The 22,556-nt window shown below is 28.8% G+C and overlaps 1 protein-coding gene across 15 annotated transcripts in view; it reads right to left on the minus strand.

Annotated features, from left to right (window-relative positions):
• LOC129962049 (tyrosine-protein phosphatase Lar-like) overlaps positions 1-22,556 on the minus strand; it is a 648,630-nt gene that overhangs the window by 41,550 nt on the left and 584,524 nt on the right. For 9 of the 15 annotated variants that reach the window (XM_056075746.1, XM_056075747.1, XM_056075754.1 and 6 more), the window contains 9 exons: positions 21,342-21,629; positions 18,707-18,727; positions 14,385-14,485; positions 13,983-14,178; positions 10,468-10,752; positions 6,476-6,784; positions 2,918-3,229; positions 1,396-1,593; positions 1,033-1,125 (listed from right to left, as the gene is read on the minus strand). In XM_056075746.1, coding sequence (XP_055931721.1) covers positions 1,033-1,125; positions 1,396-1,593; positions 2,918-3,229; positions 6,476-6,784; positions 10,468-10,752; positions 13,983-14,178; positions 14,385-14,485; positions 18,707-18,727; positions 21,342-21,629 — 1,803 coding nt within the window. The remainder of the gene's footprint in view (positions 1-1,032; positions 1,126-1,395; positions 1,594-2,917; positions 3,230-6,475; positions 6,785-10,467; positions 10,753-13,982; positions 14,179-14,384; positions 14,486-18,706; positions 18,728-21,341; positions 21,630-22,556) is intronic. The other 6 variants (XM_056075756.1, XM_056075753.1, XM_056075751.1 and 3 more) reach the window with 3 other exon arrangements.

Here is a 22,556-nt window from a genome sequence, read left to right on the forward strand (position 1 = left end):
AAAAATAATTTTGGGCGAAAATTATAATTTTATTATCGCGTAAAATCTGAATATGTTTGTTTGTATGTTTTTAATACAAATCTTTAGTTTTTGGCCTTCTTGATGAAATTTGGCATTCTTACCTTTGAAGATAAGAAAAAGGTTCCAGCACATTTTTTGAAGCCCAAAATTTAATTAAAAGTAAACTAAAGTTTTGATGTTTTTCGGTTGTATCTTGCGAAAATATAATCACAAAAAATAATTTTTACATTATTTTAAAACTCGAAAAATTACCTTTTTAATGATATTGATTTAATTATTTTTTTTTGTATTTTTAATAATATTTTTGAAATTTAATTCGATACAAAATCTGTAACAATGTTTTTACTGTTTTGAAGAAATTCAAACTGATCATCATTGCGTACAATCAAGTGCCTTAGCCAATGTTAAAATTAAGATAATGAAAATGCTTTCTTTGGACATTCAATAGGAAGAAATATTTTCATTTCTGCTTTTATTTTGTAGTATATATACAATTTTTAAAGCTCAAAGCACTGTTAACTTGTGGTAGATTGATTATTTTAAATTCATACTATCAAAATTAAATTCATATTATCACTCTTATCAAAAAACAGATTTTTTAAAAAAAATAAATGTATTATAGTTTAACAGCCAGGGGAACTAGTAGGTTGCCAAAGTCGGCTGGTTCATAATAAAACTCAATAAAGATACAAAAATTTTATTTAAAATTCTTTTTAATACTATGCTGTGTAAGAAGGCCCGAATTAATATATTTCTGAATGTTCTTTAAAACATGGTGCTAATTATGCTATTATTTTAAACTATTACACCATCATTTTAAAATTGACGACTGTCCAGATAGAGTCTCTTAACAGGATCGTCATTTACACATTACTGGGGCTAGAGTTTTTTGAAATGAAAATTAACGGAATTATAACAGACCCCCCCAATAAACACTTTTTTCTGCATCTATCAAATCATTAACTCAAACGACGTAATTTAATTACAAAGAGTGCAAAAATCAAATCTCACCTCCTTCAGGAGTTTCCAAATAAGTGACGAATTCTTGTCCCCATCCTAAAGCATTTCGGCCGGATAATCGAAATTCATATTTGGTACCTCGATCTAAAAAATCATAAATGAATACCGCGATTAAAATCTTAAAAAATAAGTTCGGAAATTTTATTATCAAATTAAAAAAAAGTAGACCCATTATTAAAATCTTAAAAGAAAAAAAATGAATAAATATTAAAATTTCAGTTTGAAAGAAAAGGTATGCGATTAGTATTTAAAATAATAATTATTTTATTACAGTTTGTCTGTAATTAAAAAACAATCCAGATTAATTAACTTGCAAACTAAAACAAAATATTTTCTAAGAAATAAATGGCTTACCCAGATTTCTAACACTTGTGTGATGATCAAGCGGATTGATATCCATCACTTCTAAATCAGTACCATTTACTTTTCCATATCTTAGCCTGTAGCTCAATAGCTGACCATAAATATGAGCAGGGCGGGACCACTGGACTTGAACGACTGGTGTGGGTTCTTCTTGAGTTAACTGAAGCGTCATTTCAGGCCGAGTTGGTACTGAAATGGAAAATAAATTATATGAAACAAAATATATTGATACTGAAAACACATAATAATGAGATAAGTTATTCTACTTCATACATACATAAAGCAGCCATTTTAAATTTTAAATTTTTGCACAATCTAATTCCCCAAATTTGCTGTTGGTTTTCCATTACTTTTTCTAAATTCAATTTCTGAGGAACACTTGGAATCCATTTTCCATGAAAGATGAAAATCTACGATATTAGGATTTCCTGAATTTAAGTTTAATAAAACTCATTTTTATACAATATATTCCGAATAGTCAAATGCTTATTCATTTTTAAAATTTTAAATACTTGGAAGTTAAAACACTAAATCGATGCATGTTATTTGTTAGTTAGATTCGGTGTGTATGTCTTACTCGTATCCTTCCTTCTGAACAACAAGATTTATATACAAATACCTGTTAATCCATTAGTAATGATGGTATAAAAATAAACCACGGAAACATAAAAAGAACTGCGAAAAGAATGGAACTTTGAAAGTACAAGTGTATCCAGTTCCGTTCTCTCTCTCTCTTTTTTTTCATATATGAAATATAGCTAAAATATTGCAAAAATTCGCATCCGAGATTTCCCCGTTTCGCACCTCCCTGAATACGCAGATACATTTTTGACATTATGCGAGTAGGATTACTCAAATATGCATTGAGGGAGATGGAGGAAATCTAGTATATGACATTAGACCAAATTTTTAGATTTTTATCAAATTTTGAACGAAATCCATTCAAAGGATGTCTGTCTGTTTGGTTGTTTATATACAAATGAACTTGGTAACTTCCAAACATAAAAAGCTAGGCAAACAAAACTTAGTGCACTGGTTTATCATCTAAAATTTAACTTCTTATGCAATCTTAAAACTAAATCTGACAAAGGGTTGACCTCTGCGGGTCTGTATTTTTGTGCGCATGTAAGCTCAGTCACTTAACATCAATAAATGAAATTTTGTATGAGTCTTGTGACTACATCTATGAAACTTTGGTTACAATCGATCAGAAAAAAAAGTGTTCAAAATTCATATAAGCACATTAAAATCATAAAAATTTTTAGTTTCATGACAAATATCTATATTTTGTAACTACTGTTCACCAATATCATGCAAAGCATTCATATTTTTTACCCAAAGTCCACAACATTTTGCGGAAGGAGAGGCATCGACATGAAAGTTTCGAAGAGACCACTCCAGCTAGTTTTCTAAATGAAATTTCATTTGGATAAAAATAGCCAGAGCTTCTTCATTTGAATGAATTTCAATTTCTAAACCTCCTCTTTATTTCAGCAAATCCTTTTTCACTCACCTCCACCTTGTGTCTCCACCGTAACCGCCCTGCTGCGGGCGCCATCCCCTTTCCTGGTCACAGCTGCCACCTGTATGGAATAATTGGTCGCAGGTTGAAGCCCAGTCACATTGTACTCTTCAGCTTCTTCCTCTGCCACGTCGTACCGCATGCCTTCATTCACCAGATCTCCCTCCCGATTCATCTCCTGCGCGTGGATCTGGTATCCCCTGATGAGACCGTTACGGTCGCGGTTGGCAGGGGCTTTCCAGCGGACGTTCACGGTCGTACTGTTGAGGGATCGGACTTCAACATCACGAGGCATGCCGGGAACTGAAATCGCATAACAGAGATGTTAGAATAAATTAATGACAATGATAATTATAGCAATTTCATTAAAATGAGCAAGGTTAGGGTTTATTAAGGCAGGTGGTAAATCTGTATTTTAAGACGATTTGCTATAGGAAATTTCAAGTTATGAAAATTGAAATGATATTCCAAATATGTCAAAGAATAACGTTACTGTTTATGAACATATAATTGAAGGTTTCTAAGCAATGTTCTTTACAAATTTGTGTTAATTTATTCAAAAATCGTATACATTATTACCATAGATACGTTATTAAATATAGTTAATTACTCCCTCGGTTTATGAGACTCGAGGAATCGACTTTTTTTTGCTGTATTTTGAAAGATATTTAATTTTGTGGTTACATTTAATTATACACGGCTTCATTCAAATTACGATCAAGTATTGTTTAAATTAATTTTGGAAAGCTTTTTTAGTAACACTCCTAATTAATTACCATTTCCAAGTTTTATGTTATTTCATAATTCTGAAAAATGTGGTGTTCTATATTAAAAATGTCCGATCCTATTATTAAATGCTTTTGAGATAGTGCTAAGAAAAGGTTTTTCAAAACTATTTTGCTTAAAATTATTTTTATATTTCAATTGTATATTTTTTTATACATGATATACTGAAGCAGACATTTTAGGAAGTAATCCGCAACTAAGCGTTTTGCTATTTGCTACTTGAAACTACTTACAATACAAAGATAAAAATAAAATTGATTAAAAAAAATTTGGTTTTGAAAGTTTGGATAGAAGTATCCCGGAAATTTGCATTGCCTAATTGTCCGCCTAGATGGCTTGATCTAGCATTGACTATTTACAAAGATGGAGTTTTATCGCTTTGTTGAAGCGGTTATTTTTTTTAATTATATCATTATTATAATTATTGTTGTTTTGCAGCTCACATGAATCCAATCGCCACTGTTACGTGCTGCAACACTGTTTCCCTTGATGCTTGCGTCTTGGTAACTAAAACTGTGCAAAAAATTTAATAATATATACGACGTGAATGTTTTTAGTTGATATTGAGGAATATGATATCAAGTTCTATAATATCAAGGGAAAGCATAAAAATCAGTTCAGTTTTCAGTACGCAAAGACAATTATTTAATAAAATAAATCGTTCAGGGTGATGGGTTTTCATTTTCTGTATTGAGCAATTTAAGAAGTTCACTTCCATTCGAGTGAATTTATGCGTTTCTAGCATTCTTGAATGGGAAACGTAGAATGTTAAATTGCGCATTTATATTTAATCCACTATGTGGCTCTTCGTGTTAGAATCATTAGCAAATTCCTAATATTCAAGACAGAAATCAACTCGAAGAGTTAAGTTCATATAATATACATGAAAAGCTCCAAAACTTTTAACCTATGGTAGATATGTTATATGTATATATACGTAAATTCAATACGGAATTAAATGATAGCATTAATGGCTCATTGTATAGAGATATTTCTTTTCATATATATCATACAACATTTCATATATAATAATAGCATTCTATATCTATTTACAACTTTGGTAAATCAAGCATAAATTATATTTGCAGATAATTTAGGTAAATTATTTTTTTCTTTGGAATATAAAAAAGTAGTGTTGCCGTTTTATATACTTTGAGAGATATTAATTCTTTCAATGTTATACAATTTCACAACACTCATGTTTTATGCAAATGTTGCCAAGCTAGTATATAAATAACTAATAATGTGAAGGAACAAATATATTAATAAAATTCGACATTTAAAAGATATTTAAACAAAAGATAAATTCTAAATAAATATTTGAAAAAAGAAAATATTTCACACTTTAAAATGAGTTAATTGCTATACACGCAAAGTCAGGACAGTATAAAAAAATTACGTATTGCAATGAAGTTCAGCATACTAAAATAGCAAATGGAATTCTCTTTATTATTTTTAGATTTATATTAAATTACTTTAACGCCAACCATAATATCAAACAGCATTTTATTTCTGTTAATGTAAGAGTGATAAATTTGTTATATATTGAGGCCAGTATTCTGGTACATGGGGTGATTAAAAAAAGGTGGATAAAATATTTAAAGAGGCGATGATTACTACACAAAACATTTTCTCTCAGAGCTTTCTGCTTGGAAATGTAACATAAATGTTCAAGAGGATATTTAAATGGTGTAATTCACGAACTGAAGCGATAATACAAGAATGAGACTTCTAAATTACAAGATGAAAGTTTTTAAACTGTAGATAAAATAATGGTACCAAGAAGGATCGCCAATCTAAATGCAGGTTTCGCACAGATACTGAGGGAGTTTGGAGAATAGGGAATACTCCCGACAGATCAAACAATGTCGCATATTCAGCAAATTGAAACAGTCCAGAAAAGTTAGTTGTTGTTACGAAAAACGTAAAAATTCTCATCCTCCTTCCCCAGTGGTAATTTGAATTTGAGGCCTTCTTTAACTAGGAAGTAAAAGCTAGAATAATACTGTTAAATCGCGGAATCACTGCTTTCTAATTGGTATGCCAGGTGGAGTACACCATAGTATGTCTGACTGCTAATAATAAGATTATGGATTCTGCCTTCTGGTTGTACTCTGAACCAGTATTGCCCTCTGGTTGTTCTCTTATAGAGTAATTACAATTCTCCCAAAAGTTTTTGTCTGCAATCAATCTGGTTGTTAAAAGGTTTTACTCTCAGACAGACACAAATGGTAATGTCTCTGAATATTCTCCAGGAGGACAATCTATTCTCATATATTGGAGTTAAGTAAGGCTTCCGCTAAAGATGGTACCTAGATGGTGAACATCGCTTTGACCAATAGAAATTATCCCATTTCCACTCTGTCATAAATACTAGACTCATTGAATTGGAAATTTCAGATCAAGTGGGATTAGAACTACTATATGAGAAAATAGCTTGTACAGTTTGGCCAAGGATCATACAATCTATTACGAAATCTACTTGCTTTGGAGCACATTATCGCCTATTAAATTTTGATCCATCTTTTTTAATCATCCTACATGATTACTTTTTAAAACTTACTTTACTTATTTAAAATTCGTTCGCACTTCATACCTCGGTTTTTATGATAAATTGATACAAACATTTTGGTTCTAAGAGTGTGGAGCAGTTTAACTAAAGCTGACTTTTGTGTAAAATTGTTGCTTGGCATTTTGAATGACGGTCCACATCGTGACAACGCTGTTGAGCATTTTATATTAGTAGGGTCTTTCCAATCTTACCTCCTTCGTCAGTACGCAGGACAATAGCTTCCGAGAGAGGTCCTTCACCCGCCTCGGTACCAGCTAAAACCCACACTCGGTACTCAGTCCAAGTGTTGAGTTTGTCCAGTACCACGTGGGTGTCTTTGGCATCCACGATCTTTGTATTGGCAGAGGCAGGAACGGGTGGTTTATCAGCTTTTAGATACAATACTTTATAAAACTTTAAAACTCCGTTCCAGTGGTTTTTGGGAGGAGGTTCCCAAGAAATGCGCAAGGAACGGGAATTGAGGGTTACGCCCGTAACTTCCAAGGGAGGGGAGCTGGGAGCTAAAGGGTTAAGAAAAATAAGCGCAAGCAACAAAAGAAATAAAAAGCAAAAATAAAAATGAGGAAGTCACAAATGGAGCTATCTTTTGTCAGTTGTTTTTTTTTTATGAATGAATGCAATTTTAAATGAAGAAAACTCTAAAGGATATTCGTCTGAATATATGTTGATATTTGCTTACTAGTTGAGGCATTTTAAGACATTAGTATCTTTTTTCTGAAAATGAATATCCTATAAATAGATGATGTTCACATTTATGGCGAAAAATTTACATAGAAAATCAAACGCGATAATAGATATGCACTTTTCCGTTAGTTCGATAGAAATTGTCCCAAACATAAAATTCGTTAAATGCCACGAATTTTTCTGTCAAGGCAACAGTAGCCGAATGTGAGTAATTATCAACCTTAAATTCCGAAGTTATGAAGAAACTGCAAGCTTCATAACAATAGCTTGCTATACATTTCTCTTTTAGCATTTAGCTTTAGTTCGAAATGGCTCTGTATCGCAAAATGTAGCAGATTCATTCAAACCGATCCGTTTGCCATACATTATAAAAATACATCCAATACTTGTAAATTTATTACAAGGGCATTTAGATTTATCACCTATATCATATAAAATTTTACGCTAATGAGATTTCTGAGGGATAGAGAAAAAAATGAGGTCAGTCAGATTGCAATTTTAATAATAAAATAAGCTAAATAATTAATTTTTTAAAAGTCTTATGAAAAATTCATAGTTGAAACAAAGCGGTTATAAAATATAAATAAAATATAAACGTTTCAAAAAATTAAACATAATAAAATTAATTTATATATATTTATATATAGGTAGAAATCTTATTATTTTATATAATAATCCTGATTTTAAATTTTGATTCCAAACTCAATTTTTTTAAACGAAATAAATAAAACAATAAGTTTTAAGAATCTGTAGCAAAAATTCTTAAAATTTTATCTTTATCTAAATTATGTATTAGATTAAAAGATAAAATGAAACTTTTGAAATGTCAACATGTCAGAAACAAATGATAAAGGACTGAAAATATTTTTATTTCGGAAAATGCTTTTATCTTCAGTTCAGTTTGTTTTTCCCATTAATTTTTTCAGATTCAAAAATTTGCAGTATTCAAAACATTACCAGCATTTTTTTTTAACATTTTCTATTTTATAGACAAAATGCAATAATAAAAATGATAATTTAAAACAGCAAAATATTAAATTTATAAAATTTTTATTAGAAATTTTTTAGGAGATAAAGTTAATCCACTTTTTTTTTTTTTTTTTTTTTTGCAAATTTAGGAATAGAAGTGAAAACAGTAGTAAAGAAGTTTAAAAGAAGGATTTAAAATTATTAATAATAAAATATTCTCAGAAATGTACATTATTAGTTCTGTCATGTTTTTTTTTAAATCTGTAATTTTTTGAATGATTTATTTTTTAAATGAAGCTAATAAACAAATGAAACAAGTTTAAATATGTAATTAACTTGATTAGCAAAAAAAAAAAAAAAATTAATTCAGCTAACAATATAAAAATTTCGCCATATCTGAGAACAATGATAAAAAAATAATTAATTTGCTCAAAAAATTAAAATAATGATAAGAATTTTTTATTTAAAAAATATTGCCTTCTTTTTAAATATTCATGTTTACAGGTAACATTACTTTTTAAAAAGCTTAAAATCTTGGCCAAGTTATTTCATTTTGAAATACAGAAAAAAAATTAATATATTTTGAAATAATTAAAATGGACATACGAGATAGCTCCAGTTGTAACGTAACAAAAATGCAAATAAAAAAAAACAATAATCAAGAAATGAAATATGTCAAAAACAATTACATTTTTATATCAAAACAAAAGATAATTACTTTAAATAATAAACTAAAGATAAAATGATTTCTAATCCAAAGAATTCAATTAAAAAAATGCAATGACAGAAAAATTCTGAAAAGCTTAATAAACATTATTAAGCCTCCAACAATTAATTTGCCATAATTATGTAGCAAATCATAAAAAAGTAAAATATAAAAAAAATCATTGCAAATAGAAAAATATATTTAAAAAATTCCCTGTTTTCTAATGCTGTGATTTTTTTATATGCTAATTTTATAAATTCGAAATGAATTCTTAAATTAACGAGAAATGAAACTTAAAACATTTAATTAAAATTGCTATTTGGAATTATAAAATGCGATATTTTTTTTGATTGGAAAATGCTTTAATAAGAAAATCCTATTTGTTATGTAACTTAATAAATTATAAATTTTCTTTCACAAAATAATATACCAGATAAAATCCATAAAATGTTTTAATTATCTTTAAAAATGTGATCCCTGTTTTTGTTTGTGCCTGATAATCACAAGCTGATTACTCAGACCCTCCCTGTGGCGCACACACGGATAAGGAAAACAAGATCTTGAGTAATCAATATATTCATATAAATATTATTAAAATGACTAATGCATCCTTATAAATATATAAAAAAAATATATACAATTTAAAAACATTGTGGACAAGTACCAATTTGCCACAAAAAATTCCGAATTAATTTGTGGTGACATTTTCTTGTATATGGGATAATATATATATATATATATATATATATATATATATATATATATATATATATATATATATATATATATATATATATATATATATATGGTATATTAATTAATCTATGATGCATCAAGTAACAAAGTGTATCTGAAACACAAAATACACAAAATCTCTATCTTATTCAGATCCTTCGCATATATTTAGAGTCTTTCATGAGGCAAACGGACTGCTGACGTTCTTTTTTCTTTTGATGCCTCATGTATCCATCTCTCATTACAGTATTGCTGAACAATTGGATTCTCAAATTCTTCACGTCTTTGACTATAATAATGTTCTTGAGGGATCGTCTTTTTGATTTCATATAATATTATGTGATATAATGTTCTGTAAGAAGCTCAGATGACCTCTTCGGACTATATATTCCTAGGTAAAATGGATTTGCTTCGTTATTTCTAATCTACCATTAAAGTTCATCGGAATCCTTTTGGATCGTCCTGCATAGCATTTGAGAGAAAAATCATGCAAAAGAATTAGCATGCCGTTATTATGCATCTAAAAGTGAATGAAATTAAAAGAAAAAGAAAAAAAAATGAGTAAATATATTTTTTTGTTTTAAAATGTCGTCGCTGCAACAGAAAAAGTCTCATATTACTAATGCAGAATATTTCCACAAGAGAAAATTATTCTAATTAGAGATAGTAAAAATAATTTACTATGGATATATTATATTAAAAATTTGATTAATTTATGGTAAATGTAATTAACGTTAGTTGCGTTAGCCACGTGAATAAATGATTCACACTTACTTCCCAATTAGAAGATCCCCTCTCTGTTACAATTAAAAGATAGAAAAGAAGAGGGTCATAAAAATGAGATGCGATACCTCAAATCACGGGATTGAGTCGCGGCAGCGAACGTGCTAACGCGGCGTTTAGCAAAGATTAATTCATTTCGTCGCGTATATTGAAATAAATACGTCATTAATACTTCATTGATTTATAAAACGGATATGATATAAAAATTTTGTTTTTAAAATACTTTCTGAATTTTCTAGCAAAAATATGTTTCTAAAATAAACTTCTTTAGTAATCTCTCCCCCACAAATAGAAGTTTAATCATACCATATTGTTCAGTTCGAACGTGAACAGGGGGTGTAGCAGCGCCTTCTCCTCTCTTCGATTTTGCAGCCACCCATACGAAGTATAAAGTATCCGGATACAGCTCTCCAAGAGTATACGACTCCACATCAGGTATTTCACGATGATATTCATGCTGTGTAAAAGTGTCATTCCAATACAATTCATAACCGATGATATTTTCACCGGTGTGTGTTGGTCTGGTCCAGCTTAATTGGACAGTAGTTGCAGAGGCTGGAGTAGCTCTCAGATTGGTTGGTTGGCTTGGAACTGAGAAAGAAAAATTATTAATACATTTATCATTCTTGTGATAGTTGATGAATAAGGTTGGTTTAATGGCAAAATTAGAAAAGAGCCATATTCCGCCATGTACACGATTAAAAATCTGACACAACTTTATAATAATTGCATGCATTACACTATCTGACCTTCTTTTAATGAATTTAAATTTGCATAGTTATTATTACATACATATAAAGCAAAAATACTGAACAATTAAAGAAAGTAAGCATATAAATAATTAGTTAATCATTAACAAACTTTTATTCTGGGAGGTTTCACTACGTATCACTTGTTTCTTCTCTCAGTTGAGACAGATTGATCACACTTAATACCACAAGTTGACTTTTTTTAAAAATAGGTGGTACCAGAATGTCTTTCATTGACGTGAGGAATGCACAAATGTCTCAAATAAAAAAAGGAAAATCATAAAATGTCAATCATGCTAAAAAATGACATGTAAAACTAGGTTATGGTGTTAATATTGAGTAAATATTTTCAAAATTTTAAAAATATTAAGGTTTTGAAATGAATTTGAAAAAAAAAATCCAATGTTTCTCAGGAAGGCGGACAGATTCTATTGGCATTTCTTTCTTACTGAATCTTTGAGATATAAAACACAAAAGTAAGCGCAAGGAATTAAGTCCATCGGTCGCTCAAAATTTTAAGAATTTGAAGTGATTTGGTTGTTGCGAGTTATAGATTGGAATCAGAAAAGTGCATTGAAATGCGATATATAATATGGGTAATAATAACTAATACACATAACTGCTTTCCCGAATAACAGAATTTGGAGGTGAATAAATTTTATTCCTACTTCAACCCTACAGTAGCTAGATGTAATAACAAAATTTTCTCTATATAAAGTAAAATTTGTTAAAATGTTTTTGAAGAAAAAATCTGGGAAAAAACTAGCACCGGCAGAAGAAGTCTAAATAGAAATGTTTAAATTCCTGAATTATAAAAGTAATCGCAATTAAAGATATAGTTGATAATACAATAGCTATAAATGCAGCTCCTTTAATACTTTCCTAATAAACACTTACAAATTGAACATTTGTGAAGGCTGGAGTTAAAAACATTCTTTGCACATTCTAAAAATGATCTGCGGATTAAAGTTCGGTATTTTTCGGTAATGTCAAAATTAAATAGCTGTTAAATATTCTTTGCTGAATTGAGTCATCCCCTTCGATTCTTCATTGTTTTATGTGGCATATGTATAAGAATTATCGATATTAAGAATTATCTAGAATTTGTGGATAATATAAGGTGAGACTAATACCTTTGTATAAACAACACTAGATCTGAAAAATAAGATTAAACAAAAAAATCTTCCTCTGAAAAATAAAAATAAAATTTTTTAAGCATATTTAGAATTGCTGTTAAGTTAATTAGTAGGTAAGGTATTTAAACGCTTTATTTCATTAAAGTTTTAAAAAATAAAAAAATGCTTAAAAAGAATTTAAGAATTTTTCTCAAATTTATGCTTTACTCAAATTCATCAACAAAGAAAACAACTATTTTGGATTGTTATAGATATTGTACCGCATTGAATTAGAATATGTTTGGGATTGTCGTTTTTTTACAACTTTTTATAATTGCTAGAACTGAACAAGTGCAATGCTGTTCCAAAGGTAGTATAAGTTTTGATTCTTATAAAAATGCTATTAACACAATTTTACATAAAGCAGAAATAGACACATGCATCACTGACATTTTCTTTTTTCCCCATAATTTTGAATCTAAAAATTATTTAAAAATACTTGAGTTAAAGAAGAAAATTATTTTGAGTAATGGAATTTTAATTAAACAATTAATATTTTAATTGTTTAATTTTCATTGAAATTTTACTTTATTATTATTTTTTTCCTATATTTCTTACATTCATTTACATAAATTTATGTAATTCCTATGGAATAATAACTTAATGCAGTGTAGAATTAAAAAACAATTATCAATATCTTATTTAAAATCAAATTTAAATATAGAAAGAACTTAATACGTTTTGATTTCCATTGTAATTGAAAAACAGAGTATAAAACGCCATATTATTTCTTTCGATAAAAATCGAATCTTGAACTGAGATTCAGTAACAAAGATAAACAAAAACTCTATAGTTTTGTGAATTAAAACCCCCATTAAAAATAATAATTAAAAGTTACATTAAGGGCGAATATCAAAGAGAATATGAGACACTTTCTTACACTGTACTTACTAATACAACGCTACGATACAAAAACTTCACTCTTCACGTGTTAATTCGAGTTTTAGGTGAGCAGTTCTACCAGCTGCAGAACTTAACCATCGCTGCAGCATTTCATATTATTCAACTCAAACGAGATGTGACATTTTAATGGATAGCATAGTGTTAGAGAGACGCATGAGTCAAATTACAAAGTGAGTTTATGCCGACGCCTTAACAAGTGCTTCTAGTACTAACAGTATCTTCTCTAAAAGTGCTTTACAAATTTAACTGAAAGGGTTAAGATGGATTATTAGGTAATTATTAAATTTATAAAATGAATACGATGTATAAACCATATAAAAAGTATTGGGGGATTTATAATATTATCATGAAATAATTTTATAGGATTATTTTAATTTAATGCAATAAAAGTAAATATTTTAACGAGGTTACTTGATAATTAAAAAATGATTAAAAATATATAATGTTTAAAGTGTTTTTATTATTTATTTTTCAGCGTAAAATATAAAATATATTCAAACCTCGCTTCACAAGCAAAACAAGATATATATATATATATATATATATATATATATATATAAAAGACTCCCTTAATGAGCGATATTTTTCAGAACGAGTAACGAGGCGACACCGTGGCGTCACATATAAAATCCTGCCTATATCTCGGCTATTTCGGCACCTGAAATATCCTAAATGTAAAAAAGCTACCATCGCTGTTTGAATAGGTCGGAGTCTTCTTCTTTGGGAATTAAGGGAATGTTTTTGGAAATCTTTACACATTTAAAATAGAGGTACAAAAAGATGACGTTGCCGGAACATTATAATAAAACATTGTGATTTTAGATGTTAGGAGGCCCTCATGGCTGCATTTATTATGCTACTGAAGTGTCAAGATTAATTTATTGTATGAAATAGCAATGTTAAAATTGGAAATTCCAACGTTAATTATTTCTGATGTAAGAATTTGTAAAAATAAAAAAAAATATATATAAATAAATAAATAATATATAATTACCTCCTAGCTGGGTTTTTACTTGAATAGGTGCTGACAATGGACCCGGACCTCTGCTGGTAAAAGCCTGGACTCGCATCGTGTAGATAGCATGAGTTTTTAAATCGCTAATGGTTGTCAGCTGATTGTTGTCCACGATTTGACTCATCCATGTTTGTGTTGGAGAATGAGGATTCAAAGTGTAATAAACCTTGTAACCCTTCAGCATATAAAAGCGAGATTAAACACAGATTTATGATGTAACATGTAGAATCAATAAAGTTTGATGAGTACGTCATCACAAAAATTGTTATCCGTATATATATATATATTACAGTGGAAAATATATCATCAACGCTTATATAATAAAAACTTCTAAATTAACAATGACTTTAGCGACGATATTAATTTATATTGTCAACTTACCGTGACTTGTCCGTTAGGTTCTTTTGGTGGGTCCCATTGAACAACCACAGTACTGGTGCTAAGAGGAGTAGCCTGAACATTGCGAGGAGCACTACCAGGTTCTGATAGAAATAAATATTACTTAATATTTTTCTTTTCAGGTGGCAACAGCCAAAATAGAAAATAAAATTGATGTTTTTATTCTTAAGTAGTTGAAAATCAAAAGAAATTAGTTAGGTATTGAAAAACTCAACATATTTAATGAATATTTCTAATTTTGAACGTGATAAAATTAAGACACTTTTAATGTCCAACAAAGTAACAGTAATTATTTCAGAACTTCTAACTTAATTATTAATTCATATTATCGGTGAGAAAAGACAAAATTACTTTGGCAACAGCTTTAATATATTATTTATAAAAGTCAGAATGGAGTTAAATTTAAGTTGACATCGACTATTAGAATTCTTTTTAAAATTATTTTCATTAGCTCGAAAATTAATGGCATTATAGTTAATTAATTACTAGTTTAAATCAAGTCAAAGGGATTAATAAGATTTCGGAGCGATGTCAACTCGTCTAAATTTCTGTTCCGTTACGTTGCCAGGAGGATTAAAGTCGGACCGCTGAAAAGTGTGTAAAGTTGAAATACGTCGGAAATGTTTTATAAAAGCAATATCAACAACTCTTTTACAGTTCTAACTTTATTGCGAGGAAATTAAGACTTTCACTGGAATAGTGATTTTAATCAAATAAAAAAGAATTATTGGCAACTATATATTAAAACCATTTATAGTTTCGTGAAAATTTAGTCAGGCATCATCATTAAAATCCCATTAAACGGTAGTAGAAAAGATTCTAAAAAGGCATTAATTATAAACTAATTTTTATGTTAACTAATAAATAAACTAATTTTTATGCATTAATGTTCAATATAAAATAAACATCATGAAAACTGTCCTGAATTAAATCCAACAGTTGACACGCACCTATTTCAGTAATTCTTAAACATAATTCACAGTTACAAATGCAACTAATCATTATTCATTTAAGTTAAGGTATACGGTTTAAGAACTGTAACAGAATGATTTGGAGCTGTAAGTCATTGAATAATCTTCTGGAAACAATTCGTTTCCTTTTCTAAATTATTCAGAAAGTGAAATAGACGAACTGACGACATAATTAGATGAAATCCGAAAAGTGATATTAATGATGAATTTAATAAGTAAGGGAAGAGAATGAATAAATTAAAGGCGAAGAGGAAGAATATTCTTGAGTAACTTATTAAATATTAATTATGACAGAGGTGGATTTTAAAAGTATTTATTTAAGTTTATTTAAATAGAACGTCTGATTGTACTTGGCGGTGCCTTTTGAGAAAATGGAAAGTAATAATTATTACAGCTTATATAATTATTATAACTTACTACAGATATATATTTCAGATTCTTTTTAAGGAAAGAAGCTTTTGACAATTTTTCTTCCATTTGATTATATATAAACATTTTCTTATCTTTAATTTGTTATTTCTTAGAATAAGATTTAATTCGGTTATTTTATAAAATAATGCCACTCATTTTCATAACAATCTTTAAATATATATTTCCCGAGAGAAGATTAATTTCTAAGGAATTAAAAATTTAATAAGACAAATTTTAAAGTGGAAACGCGGCAATAATATAAAAATATGATTACTATAGATTAGTAAAATGCATTTATCTATTTTCACTTATTTATTTCTAATATAATAATTACTGAATGATTAATCTTTGCGAAAAAAAGTAAAAATTCCGTTGAAAAGATTCGTTACAGATTAGAAAATTTTAGGTGCAGTGACTGATGCTATGAAATCTTTTGAGAAGTATTAAAGCACATGCAATGATAGCAAAGGAAAATTTTATCTTTTACCTTCTACTTTTAAAATGCTAGTTTATTTAATTATATTAACATTTACTTCAGAAGTAACACAAAGAAAATCTGGAGAAGAAATTCGTAATTCTGAATAATGGTGTAGTAACGAGGTTGGGATCTGAGTTAATACCCTTTCATTAAGTTTCTAGACCATACCAATGAGAGCAAGTTTGATCCTTGATGGTTCAGCATAACGCACTCTATACGCGTCGAAATTTCAGTGAAAACAATTTGAAACAAATTACCGTTTCGAAGCTAAGACTCTATCACACGGCTTTCATACTTAAAAATAATATCATAAACAGCAACAAAGAATTATTATTAAAGGTTTCTACAGAAGCAAAACGAAAAAGATACATTTTAGAAATAATTTCAATACTCTTAATAAATAATACATATTCAGTTAGTGTTGTTTCAATTCAACTATACCATTCTATTATCTCGTGCATTAATATGGATATGTTTACATGTATATTTTTTGAAGTTATAGCACCCCTATGATTTCTTTTAAGTAAGAAGAAAATTACTATTGCAATCCAAGATGATTAGGAAAAACCGAGTAATATTTTATACCGAGCAGTTAATTAATACAAACTATAATTCCATTTAAAGATTTATTTGAAAGATGATACTACTAGAGGTAATGAATTCAAGCGTTAAGTTTCAATATTTTCTCCTTTTTTATATATAATATACCAAATTTGCAATACAAATCTTGTTACTGAAAACGTGACATGTCATTGTGAATGCTGACGGTAAATACATTTGGGTGATAACAACAAAGAAATCAATGATTGCCATGGGGCAGAGATATACGTACATGCAAATCTTCAATAAAAGAATTCACAATAAATGCGCTTTAGGTACCGTGGTGGTTAAAATAGCAGTCCAATATCAATGTCAAGCTGAGAGACCAATCCACAGATTGTATGTTATAGAAGTAGTGCATATAGGTCCAACACTGACTGGAAACCAGTATAGCAGCATCGACAGAGACATATCACAAAAGGGTTTTCAAGAATTATTACAAACTTGATGTATGCCGGGTAACAAAAGGATTACATACTGAGCATCTATGATGTTCTCCTTCAAACCCCATGCATTACATTTTAAAATATATCTTTAAATTAAATGCATTAATTAATTAAATATTCTGTTAATTAAAATATTGCAGCAAGTCCCTGTAGTACGTTAAGTTTTGGACTAAGGCATTCATTTTGACTGACCCTGAATTTGAATAGAATTTAGTTTTATATATCATTATTCCATGTCTTGATTTTATGAACATACCATATTTAAAACAAGTAATTTTCATAACTTTTTCTCCTTCTTCCAGTCCAAGGGTGTATTGCCTCATTCACTTACCACAAGGTCTTTGGGGGTACTGTTATTTTAAGTTGGCATTTATTGTAATAGTTAAGCATGACATTCTTATCAATTAATATAAGATAATCTCGATTATTCATGCCTATGTCAAACGAGGTCTCTCTAAAGAAAACTGTTATCAGAAAATTGATTTCTGTTTCACCCTTTTAGTTTAATAAAGTTAACGAATTTTTCAGATTAAGTGAGTCAGACTTGATGATGGAGAAACTTTTCATGATGCAATAATATCGGAAAATGATATTTTCTAACTCACAAAGTTATCAAGAGAGAAAAAAAAAATTCGGCATTGAAATGTTCCATTCTGAAATATTTCAACGATGAAATGTATAAATTTCATGTATTTTTATGGAGGAAAAATGACATTGAAAATCTGTTGTAATAAGCGGTTAGGTAAGTGGTGTAAAATATTTTTTTTAAGAACATCCTTAAATAATTATTCAAAATGTAAAGGAAACAAACAGCCCAAATCAGTAATATTAGGGAATAATCTAAACAGCGTTTTAAAAATACATGTAAGAAGGCTGACAGCTAATAAAATGAATATATTAAAATGTTAATATGTGACAATAATTGCAGAATTATTTTTATAATTTCAAATAAAAAAAATTTGGAAAAATTCGTAGATAGAAAAGAAGCCGTGATAAAAATTTTAAATTATATCTATCGCATTTTTGAATATTTTATTATGGTTAAAATCAGCTCTGATAATCGAAGTTATACTGTAATACATACCATTAACTAAAAAAAACTGAACTTCTATTTTCTATACAAAAAAATTTCTAGATTCAAAATACATTTAAAGCAAAAGTATTAACATATTTACTTTATTTAATATTGCATAAGCGCAAGAAACGTTAAAAAGATCTCACAACATTAATATGATTAATTTCAGAAGTGAAAAAACAGCACTCCTGTTTAAAAATGCTGCAGTTTTAATTAATCAAATGACTTCAAACGGAATATTTAAAGAAGACACTATTCTAAGTAATGTATGAAATTAAAAAGGGCGGGATTTGATCAGGAAAAGCAGCTAAAAGAGAACTTACTGCCAGATCCAACGGAATCCACTATGGGAAAAATAGAAAAGGAAAGTGTCAAAGCCATAATGAAAGAGAAGTTAGAGAAGCATCAGCAGTGTTAAATAAACATCTAAACTAGTGTCAATAAATAATTCTCAGGATTAATAAATAATTCTCAGCATTAACTAAGCTAGAAGAGCACTTTGAAATTCTTAAAAAAATCCTTATATTAGTAAAAGCATCTGCGTAGTATCTATTTTCATACCTTTATATACAGAGCAATTATATATTGGAATGAAAACATTTGTGGAATAATATTTACTTATTGTTAAGTGGCCATGCGCTATCGTCTGAGCCTGAACAGCTCTTCTAGAACAAATCCTAAAAATTAGAGAGATTTTATCTCAAAAACCATGGCAGCTCTAAAAACCCAGTCAAAAGTGCAGATCGTTACCAATTTGAAATAAATGCCTCTCAATTCACTTCATTTTGATTAGAAGATCTGATTTCGTTGTTACTATTGAAAAAGTTCAAATATATATTACTGCAATTATCGGAATAAAAAATTCACTACTCTACATTTTTAACTAATTTATATGTTAATCCTGTCTACGGGAAGTATGCTTCCCACCAAATTTATCAATCTTTGTATGAAATTATGTAGGTTGGCATAAGTTCCGACACATTGTTTTAGAAAGACAGAAACTTAGATGCTTCAGTTCTTTATCTCACACAACATGACGTGTCTTGATTTGTTACTTAATTATTAATTAACCAAATTAAATTTATCCAATAAGCAAAATGAATCCCTTTTTTTATTCTAATTTCAAGCCTAAAAATATCTTAACATAATATGACTAAAAAAAATGGCCCTTTTAAGGGTTAATTTGAATTAGCATATATTTAAGGTTAATATTAAAGAATTCTTTCATACACCGGTAGCATCTCCATACAAACAAATGCAATTAGGTTAATGAATTAAATTTTAGTTAATAATTTGTAAATCAACAGAGTAATGTGAAAAAGATAAAATAATATATTATTTCATCCATTAACTATAGTAATGTCAGTTGGAAATATATACCATTGGCAGCCAATTCAGGGTTTTTAACTAAATTACTGACGAAATAAATGATGCTCCACACTTTTAAAATTGGGCTTTTTATATGCCAATTATTAACATTTTTGAGGGAAAAAATCATAGCTTCCAAGATTCGTCACTAGAAGTACTGCGATAAAGTTCAGGATGCTAGCGCATGATCACCTTCATACTGGAAAACTGATAAAGGAATTAAAGTAATAAAGAAAATATTGGTTTCATAATTTCAAATTTCTTCATTCCATCGTGGGTTTTTCTGTATAAAAATATAGGTATACGCCCTGTAAAAAGCTTCGAATTATTTATTGCAAAAGATTATTAGGATAAGTTTGATAGGCAAGTTAGAAGTTTTCTTAGAACATGTGATGCTTTTATACATTAAGTATTAATTTTTAATATATCATATGCATGTCTGCATTTCTTATGTTATATTAAAAAGTAATAATGAAGGAAGAAAATATATAACATTTTTTTTCTGCACTTATTATGTTCTTTATAAAAGTTATTTAAATAAATCTGTAAATAAAAAAAATTTAATTTTTTACTTGAAAATTGTTTTATTCCAAATTCTTTATTTTAAAATATAATAGTGTGAATATGCAGAATGAAAGACTAATTTAATTTGTAAAAACATCAAAATTTATATCTTTTAAGAAAGATTCATTGGAATTTAAATAACTGATAACAAAAACAGTTCACGGCTATCTCCTTCCAAAAATTGCATTAATGTTAAAAACCAAAAAATGCATTGGATTTTAAATTTTGAATATATGAATATATTGAATTAAAAATTTTGAATAAAATATTTTTTTAAATGTTTTTTAAAGCGTAGTGACAGGAATATTTAAATTATTTTACTCTTAAAAATGGTAGAAAATAAAGATAAGAGACGAAAAGGGAAAATTATTTAATCGTAAATGATATGCTGAAATTATACGCTGAATTAAATATCTAATAGCTTTTATATGTTTGACATTTTAGAGGCTTAGTTATTTAACAATTAAAATTATAAGGTAGCAATTCAGCTCACGTAATAGTATTATTCTTTTACAAGCTGATGTTTCTGATAAAAATGCTTAATAATTATGTATAGAGTTTGAAATGTTTTTACGATAAATATCACAGCTTTAGTCACAATAATCTTTTGCAAGAAAAGGAATTATTGTACTTAGTAGCAAATAACTTAATTTATAACAAAGAAATTAAAAGTAAGTAAAAAAAAAGCCTACTTTATAAATTATTAATGAAACCATTGAATCGGTGAAGAATAAAATAAACTCTCTTTTACTATTACTTACTTCTAAAAACTTATTAAACCATTGATTATGATTTTTATTTCTAAAGTAATTAAATGAAGATGTTTAAATCTACCAAAACTTTACAAGAAAGTGAGAAACATTTTATTTTATATTTACGGAAGAATCTATATTTAAGTTACTAATGGATTTAGACACCTATATGAATAAATACATTTTTAAAGTGCTATATAATATGATAATCAAACGACAGATACTGATTATAACTACGCCGAGTACTTATACTTTTCACAAGTAACATACTTACCCGTTTCTCCAGTTGTAATAACTGCCGGCGCACTGGGGCTACCTCTGCCGATTGCATTAACTGCTATAACGTAAAATTCATATTCCGTATATGGAGTGAGATCTCGGATTGTATAGAACATAGTGTTGATGCCACTAATCTCGCTGTAATCTTGATTGGTTTGTCTGGGTTTGTATTGAATCACGTAGTAGATGATATTCTCAGAACCGATGTCATAGGACCAAGCGATTCGGACAGATGAAGCTGTGACGTCAGATATCTGAACTCGAGTTGGTGGGCGAGGGAGAGCTGTAAACGAAAAATAAAAATCAACAATTTTGTGGGTGAAAATAGTGCAGTTTAAAAACTAATTTGATAATTAAAACTTTCAATATATAATCCGATACGCAAGGACATTTCAGATAAGCTAAATTTAAAGTTTAGTTATATTAATGTCCAAGCAACACTAGGACTATTTTGGGATGTAATTTTGAACCACGGTCAGATGATAAGGGTGACACCTGAGCTGCCTCCCCTCTCCGAACTTCCACACCGCAACAGCGAGATGATGTTTGCCCCAGACAGATTTAACGTGTACCAGACCCGCTTATAAATGATGGAATTGGGTCTCGAATCTGAAACCCTCCAATTCCGAAACCGAGACCTTACCACCAGGCCACCGCGGCCCTGCTGAATTTAAAGATAATTTAAGTACAAGAATTCATCACAAATTATAAGCTACGCAGCATCAAAGACTGCACGATAATGCATGTCTTCACACATATTAATTATAAAATGATTTTCACGAAATCAGTGATTTAGAAATCACAGAAAATAGCAGTAATTTAGACTTTTCACTTCGATTCGAAACAGGTGGTTGAACTGCAATAGTCTTCATTGAACTTCATATATTTCTTTGTGAATTATTGTGTTAAAATCATACTTATCTTTTAACATAATTGTGTCATAATAATTAATCTATTTTATTGTATACTAGCCGCCTTTGGCGACCAGTTGGTTCGCCAATCTTAATGTTTGTTTAAATTTTAATAATTAAATGTTTTACGCAATTCCTACTTTAATAGATTCTTCATCAAAATATTTTAAAACTTCACATTTTGATAGTCATATAATTCATTCACAATATTATAAAGGCATTCAGTCATAACGTAATATGTATCTCTCTAATTTTCTGTTAGCTCTCGTAGAATTTATGATTTAAATTAAAGTGGAAAG

The sequence above is a fragment of the Argiope bruennichi genome, chromosome 2 (assembly GCF_947563725.1).
Source record: "Argiope bruennichi chromosome 2, qqArgBrue1.1, whole genome shotgun sequence".
NCBI lineage: Eukaryota > Metazoa > Arthropoda > Arachnida > Araneae > Araneidae > Argiope > Argiope bruennichi.